Below are 8,044 nucleotides of genomic sequence, written 5' to 3'. Positions count from 1 at the left end.
CACCCCCGGGCTGGGGGGCGCCTCCCGCGCGCTCGGCAGCGGCGGCCCCCGAGGCGGCTCGGCGGCCCCCAGCGCCCGGGCTCCGGCGGCCTGACGGTCCATGCCTGGCGGCCCGCGCCTCCGCGCCCTGGACGCTGCTCGGCCACGTGACGCGCCCGCCTGGCTGCCAGCCGGAGGATACGCCGCGGAGGGGCCAATCAGCCGGGGGTGCTCCCGGCCGAGCGGGGCGGGACACGGGTCACGAGGAAGCCAGGGGCGGGGCGGCACGGGAGGGGCGGGGCGCGCCCGACAGCCAAGCCCCCTTCCTAGGGTCCCGGGTTCTGATTCTTCTCGCTCCTCGTGCTCCTGCTCCTGCCGGTGCACATCCCAGGGCTGGCGACTAGCAGGGTCTGAAATGCCAGCTGTTATCCCTACCCCACCACGCTGATGATGTGCCTCAGCCCCCAAATCTCGAATCCCTGGTTAGGCTAATCAGTTACCCGAGTCTACCTGATAGTCTACAAAGCTCAGCTCTCAAAAGTTTGAATGCAATTTAGACCCAACCACATTTGTCACAGGTTTCCGTAGAACTCAGGCTGAAACTGGGCTATAACCCACCCACAAATGGATGAGACAGCTCAGCAGCTCAGTGATTCTCCACGTTAAGTTAATGACGGTTCTTAGAAACCAGGACAGATGATGAAAACGATGTCCAGACACGGTATGACGGTCACAGTAACCCTAAACATTTGGTGCTGTCACTGTAGTCTGGCTGGGCTCCAATTTTTTAATGCTCAAAGTCTGGCCCTCTACAAGCTGAGGGCAGTAGCAGATCGGCAGGGCCTGAGCTGGGGAGGAACCCTTACCTGCCTTTCCCCACGCTGCCTAAACTCTTAATAACATACCGGTGCTCAAGGTGTGATACTCATTTTAAGAATGAAATAGAAAAGCTAGAAGCTGGGATTCCCTGCTCACTAGGCCACTTTATGACAACCTTTCGGGACATTAGGGAGCTTATTCCTTCATCTCCCTGTAAGGATGTGTTTATAAACCATAAAAGACATTTGAACAAAACTAGCATTATGGGGGTGGGGGGGAGAGGCAAAGTGGGTAAACGGAAGTGGCAGATACAGGCTTCCAGTAGTGGAATGAGTAAGTCATGGGCATAAAAGATACAGTACAGGAAATACAGTCAATGGTATTGTAGTGGACCTGTATGGTGACAGATGGTGGCCACGCTGTGGTGAGCACAGCCACACAGCAGGAGTTGTCGAATCCTTGTTGTACACATGAAATAACGTTGACATTGTCTCAACCACACTCAAATTTAAAAATTTAAATAAAAGTTTTTACTACAAAAAAATTAGGGTAACCGCTGATACACAGTATTTTTTCTCTCCTCTATGTAGACCTTCCTGCAGGGAAAAGAATGTGGCCAACTAATGTGTGAGCTGTTCTGATCCATGAGTCAGTTTCCCCAAATCTAATGGGATCCAGGTCACCACTCTCCCATAGAACTTTCAATGGCAGAAATAAAAGCTCTATTATCTGTGCTGTCCACTATGGTAAACGTGTGGCTATCAAGAACTCGAAATGTGGCCAGCGTAAATGAGAAAATAATTTCATTAGATGTAAATTGCCACACATGGCAGGTCTAGGTGAACTAGCCAGATGCACCTTCACAACCTGCATAACGAGCCCCAAACCTAGGTGTTGGGATGATCCCAGGTGACCCACCTTCATCGCCTTTCGTTAAGGAGTCAACCACCCTCACTCTCATCTCTTACAAGCATGTATCTATCTCCCTCCTGAAACAAAGATGCCATGTCGGGATTGGGAATGTTAAACTTCCCAGGACTCCATGAAAAGGTCAAAGAGGAAACTGTTCTTATTTTAAAACAAATGACAAGCAAACAACATTTAGAGTACAAAATCTCAAAGTAAAAATGCCCTAAAATAGACTCTCATATCATTAGGAACTCAACATATAATAAAAGTAGTACCACAATCAGTAGAGATAAAGGGCTAGCCACAAATGGTGTTGTAGAAAATTTAATTAACTGGTTGGGGGGAAGAAAAGGAGTTGTCTAAGGCAAGAGGAATAGGTATCATACACACACATCTTCTGGGTATCAAAAAACACCACAAAAAAAAAAAAAAAAAAAGCTCGGGGCAAATTATTTGCAACAAAGGAGACACAAACTAAAAATATTCTTAATATTTTAAAAATTCTTTTAAATTAGTAAGAAAAAAGTTCAAAAAATAGTCAACGTGAAAAAACAAGAGAACCAGGAAAAACACATTAAACTTCATTAATACCCACCGCAGGTAAAGTATTGACCTTTTCCTACATTGCATGCAAGTATTCTCATACATTGCAAACTGGCAGTACATATCGGTATCTTTAAAACAGGTATACCCTTTTGGGACGCCTGGGTGGCTCAGTCGGTTAAGCAGCCGACTCCGGCTCAGGTCATGATCTCACGGTCTGTGAGTTCAAGCCCCGCGTCGGGCTCTGTGCTGACAGCTCAGAGCCTGGAGCCTGTTTCAGATTCTGTGTCTCCCTCTCTCTCTGACCCTCCCCCGTTCATGCTCTGTCTCTGTCTCAAAAATAAATAAACGTTAAAAAAAAAAATTTTTTTTTTTTTTTAAATTACACCCTTTAATCCAGTAATTCTACCAGCAAATATCACACTCCTAAAGAAATAACCAGGGATGTGAACAAAGATTTATAAGAATCATCAACAGCATTTATAAGGAAAAAATCAGATATACAAGATCCAACCACAAGGCATTAGTAAAATAAGTCATGGCTCATCCATACAATGGAATGTTATAAATTCATTACATGTTTTTAAGGCTATTTAATGACATAGAAAAATAACATAAGTGAAACATACTGCTAAGGAAAACTACACTTCTCCCGGTGACCTGAATGCTTCTCCCAGTGACCACAATGTTAAGTTAAAGGATGTAAAATTCAAACAGTTACCTACCCTACTCCCAGAATGCCCTCTCTGCTCCAAGCCATCCTCCACTCTGGCTTCTGAAGGCCTTCTCTACTGCCCTCATCTACACCCTACCCACATCCTCCTTTTGTTGCTGGACCTCCCCACTGTAGACACTTCTCTGAAGATTAGTCCAGACAGAAGCCACTTTTGTAAAGTCTTTATCCTCTTAAAGGACTTTTCCCCCCAATACCCAGCATCCTCTTCTGCTGCTTCAACAAGCTCTCTCAGGATGTCCAGCTGTCCCGCCAAACCCTACCTCTATCCCAAAAGCTTCCCTTCTTTTCTGCTAATACTGGGCACTTAATGAGTGAATGAATAAGTGATCTAACAGTATAAATCCAATGTCATAAAGGAAATCAGAGTTTAACTCCAGATGATGAGGTTATAGGATGCTTTAATTTCTTCTCCACATTACTCTGCTCCCTCTATATTTCCTACAACAAATGTACACCATGTATACTTTAAAATATTTTTTTTAATGTTTATTTTTTGAGAGGGAAGGTGTGCACATGCTCTCAGGGGAGGGGCAGAGAGAGAGAGAAAGAGCATCCCAAGCAGGCTCCACCCTGTTACCACAGAGCCCAATGCGGGGCTCGAACTCCCAAACCCTGAGACCATGACCTGAGCCGAAGCTGGACGCTTAACCAACTGAGCCGCCCAGGGGCCCCATGTATACTTTTTTAATAAGGAGAGAACAAACAAATGGAACTGTACTTTCTCCTCCATTATACTGGCCCCTAGGTACAGTTTAGAGCTACTCATTCTTGACCAAGGGTAACAAGAAAAACTCAGTTGTATGATTTCCATATATTTTGAGAAACATTTAGGACCGTACAGTAGTAGGTCAGACCTTAACAAGTAGCTTCTTACCACTAAATAGCAATTCTCTTTTCTGGAATTAAAAATTAACACGCTAACAAAACTAAAAAAGCATGTCCCAAAATCAGACAGCCATCTTGTCTGCTATCTCTCAACAAACTGCAGATGAACTGCTAATACAAATCTGGCCAAGAGGGCTTACAATGCTATTTCCCAAAGCGGGCTACGTTCTTCCTCTTGTCACAAATGGCCGGCTTGATGCATAGCGTGTTTAGCTACAAATGCTTCTGCTGACTCTCCCTGCAACATTTTCATGGCTCGCCAATATATCTGCCCGCAGTTCTCAGGTCTACCAAGGGGGTGGTTCAGTTCTTCTTTGATGTAATCCATCCAAAGATCTTTAAAGGGAAACAGTATGTTATTACTGTAAACATATAACTAGATCATTGATAAGGCTTTATTATATAAACTATTTAATACTGATTCAATATAAGATTTCTAAGAAGCTGAACTTGTTGCTATTATCTCCCTAGAGCCCTACGTGAAACAATGCCTCTCTCAGCTTCTTTACACTGAGAAGTATCAAAACTTTTTTTTAAGTGAAAACCTTCATTTCAAATCAAGACAATCCACGTATTTCATAAACCAAAAATACTAAATATTTTAGCGGGAGGATTTTGCTGAGTCTCTTTCAAGGTGAAAGTGAGTTTCAACGAATTCATTATAACCTTCTTATAATGCTTAATAAAACTTGCTTAGGTTATGAAAAATGCCATTTTTATTCACCTCACCAGGAGAAAGTCTGCTAAAAACCTTGTAAAAGCTAACGTATTTTTTTACTCTAAATTTAAGCACTATATAATATTTTTGACTTCATAAGTAAACGGGTTTATATGACATACCTACAGCCAGAAATACGTTTTATGGGTCCTCAATGAGGACGATGTGGCAAGAGCCAGTGACAACTAATGTCAATTAGTATCCCGCTCCACCTTTGCTATCACTCCCACTCTTATTCTAACCTACATTAACCTTTCCTTTACAAATACCACATTTTTTAAGAGTATCAAACCCAGCAAATCTTTCTCTAATCCAGAGTTCTTAAAAGAAGACCCACAGACTCTTAATCTTGTGAACTTGAAATTATAAGCCAAATTATGTCTGTAAGTATTTAAGCACAAAGGGAGGGAGCGGGCAGTAACAGGATACCACCTTTATTCTCAAAAAGGGCCATGACCCACAAAGAGTTAAACACTGTTCTAACCACACTGATGGGTTACAGACCACACATGCAAACAGACATGTCTATAACTGAAGTTTACTTACCAGAATCTACAGATCCGAACTCTCTCAAAGCCCTCTCATAATATTCTCTCAAGTTCACCATCTTGCAGGATTCCTAACAAAATAATCAGACAATCTTGCCTCAAAAGCCTAATTCAGAATGTCACAAATTCATTTCAATCACATTGTTAAACAGCTACCACCCATTAGGTATTTGTAGGGGAGAAGGCTCATGATGTAGGATGAACACAGCCTGGCTCTCAACGTATTCAGAGGAAAGTCAAAATACAGGAGACACCAGAGTGAAGTCAATGTCAAACAGTGATAAAAGCACTTTGCTATGATAGCATGGAAAAAAGCCTGATTAATTCTCAGTTGGGGGAACACAGGCAGGTTCACAGGAAAATATATGTGAATGACCTGAGGGAAGAGGAGGATTTAAATAAGTAAATTGGGAAGGTTTACTCCCTGTAGCTAAGGATTTCTTTCTTTGGCGCATCTGGACTCTGGCACATATTAGCTATGTCCACCTTAAAACTTATTATGTGAAAGCAAAGCCTATATAAATACTAATTATATCACCTGCAGCAAGTTTTTTAAACCCTCTGACTTTAAGTTTCCCCACCCATAAAACAATAATACCTCTTAGAGCAACTACAAGTATTAAATTAAAATGCTGACTAGGAGCACCTGGGTGGTGCAGTCAGTTAAGTGTCTATCTCTTGATTTTGGCTCATGATCTCACAGTTCTTGAGTCTGAGCCCCACATCAGGCTCTGCACTGACAGTGCAGGTTCTTGGGATTCTCTCTCCCTCTGCCTTTCTCTCTGCCCCTCCCCCGCTCAAAATAACTAAAAAAACCTTTCTCTTCACCTAAGACTGTATCCGTTTATAAAAAATCAACTTAACTTCATGTCATACACATGCATGAAAAACAGAATCACTCTTTGTTAAAGGCTCGTAACGGGCAAAGGACAATGCAAAGTCCCTTCTTGGTGGTACCCCCTTTTGGTCTTGTAACCTGCACGTCTCTGAAACCAGTATCATGACCTCCTTTATGGAAGAGGATGCCAAGGTTTAGAATTGCCCAAGACACATAACTATTATGTTATTAATCTGAAGCCTGGTTATTATTATGCTCTCTTTGCTCCTCCCCACTTGCACTCTCTCTCTCTCTCAAAAATAAAATAAAAACATAAAAAAAATTAAAGAAACAAATTAAAAAAATGTACTTCTTTGGGAGGACCATCTTGCAATATACAAAGAGCCATAAAAGAACTATTATCTCCAGTCCCAGAAATTTATCTCAAGAACCTGAATTATTATTCAAAAGAACAAAGGGGAAAAAAAGCTGTATAAACAAAATGCTTACATCACTCTTATTTTCATTATCAAAAATCTGGAAACAACCTGTATGTAATGGACTGGTTAAGAAAACTACAGGTTTAAGGATAATACTGCAACCATTAAAAATGATAACCATGTGAAAACACAGGAAACGTGTTTACAAAATAATATTTAAAAAAGAAAAAGAAGGGGCGCCTGGGTGGCTCAGTCGGTTGAGCAGCCGACTTCGGCTGAGGTCACGATCTCGCGGTCCGTGAGTTCGAGCCCCGCGTCGGGCTCTATGCTGACAGCTCGGAGCCTGAAGCCTGTTTCCGATTCTGTGTCTCCCTCTCTCTGACCCTCCCCCGTTCATGCTCTGTCTCTCTCTGTCTCAAAAATAAATAAACGTTAAAAAAAAAAAATTAAAAAAAAAAAAAGAAAAAGAAGAAGAAAGAACCTCCACATGGCACGTATGTCAGAAATAATTCTTGTATGAAAAAAAAATCTTATGTGTATATGTGTAAACAAAAAAATTAAACAATCAAAATTAAAATAAATATGGTCGGCTGCATTACTGTGACAGAATTACAGACACATTTGGATTTTCCTATATTATTTTAATTTTTTTTAACATTTATTTATTTTTGAGAGACAGAAAGAGATAGAGCACAAGCAGGGGAGGAGCAGAGAGAGAGGGAGACACAGAATCAGAAGCTGGCTCAGGCTCCGAGCTATCAGCACAGAGCCTGATGCAGGGCTCAAACTCACAGACCGCGAGATCATGACCTGAGCTGAAGTTGGCTGCTTAACCAACTGATCTACCCAGGCACCCCTTCCTATATTATTTTTTAAACTGAGACTTTCTTGTAATTTTCCTTACTTACAAGTTCAGTTAAAACCACCTGAAGCAGGGGCACCTGCATGGCTCAGTTGGTTGAGCATCTGACTCTTGGTTTTGGCTTAAGGTCATTATCTCATGGTTCATGGGTTCAAGCCCCGCATCTGGCTCCGCACTAGCAGCATAGAACCTACTTAGGATTTTCTCTCTCCCTCTCTGTCCCTCCCTCGCTCACACATGCACATGCTCTTTCTCTCTCAAAAAAATAAATAAATAAAACTTAAAAAAAACCCACCAGCAACAGTTGCTGAGTGCCTACTCTCTACCTCATAACCCAATACAAGAGACAAACGGGATGCTCGGGTGGGAGGAAGCAGCACCTCCCAATCTGGCAGGGAGAGTTTCCTGTATGAGGTAACAGCTGAGCTTTCCACTTTCCAGACATGTACTTTGTCTTCTTTGCTTGATTACCATTCCTTAGCCATCTCTCTGAAAAAATGGTTAGATGAAGAGACCAGAAATGTACACCATATACATAAGAAGAGCTTTTTAAATGATGAAATGCTGCCAGAGATTGGTAACCATTAATTCATTTGCCCAGACAAGGAACACACTGACAGCACACTTACTTGCTCCTTTTCAAACTGGATTATTTTCCTGAAAAAATCAACTGAAAATGGACGGCTTTCCTGCAAACTAAAATAAAGGGAGAAAACTGTTACCTTCCACAAAGACACAAAGCCTCTTACATCCCATGAATCTAATAAATACATATGCCTGCGCCTCCA

General features: G+C 42.1%; 2 protein-coding genes across 3 annotated transcripts in view; both read right to left on the bottom strand.

Annotated features, from left to right (window-relative positions):
* Positions 1–143, bottom strand: part of COPRS (coordinator of PRMT5 and differentiation stimulator) — a 5,866-nt gene extending 5,723 nt beyond the window's left edge. Inside the window, exon 1 of the mRNA XM_049637915.1 lies at positions 4–143. Coding sequence (XP_049493872.1) covers positions 4–102 — 99 coding nt within the window. The 5' untranslated portion in view covers positions 103–143. The remainder of the gene's footprint in view (positions 1–3) is intronic.
* A 1,872-nt stretch (positions 144–2,015) lies between these two features.
* Positions 2,016–8,044, bottom strand: part of UTP6 (UTP6 small subunit processome component) — a 56,178-nt gene continuing 50,149 nt past the window's right edge. For both annotated transcript variants that reach the window (XM_049637880.1, XM_049637879.1), the window contains 3 exons: positions 7,886–7,952; positions 5,136–5,208; positions 2,016–4,207 (listed from right to left, as the gene is read on the bottom strand). In XM_049637880.1, coding sequence (XP_049493837.1) covers positions 4,050–4,207; positions 5,136–5,208; positions 7,886–7,952 — 298 coding nt within the window. In that variant the 3' untranslated portion in view covers positions 2,016–4,049. The remainder of the gene's footprint in view (positions 4,208–5,135; positions 5,209–7,885; positions 7,953–8,044) is intronic.

This window comes from Panthera uncia, chromosome E1 (genome assembly GCF_023721935.1).
Source record: "Panthera uncia isolate 11264 chromosome E1, Puncia_PCG_1.0, whole genome shotgun sequence".
Lineage (NCBI taxonomy): Eukaryota > Metazoa > Chordata > Mammalia > Carnivora > Felidae > Panthera > Panthera uncia.
This window is presented reverse-complemented; position numbering and strand designations above follow the sequence as displayed.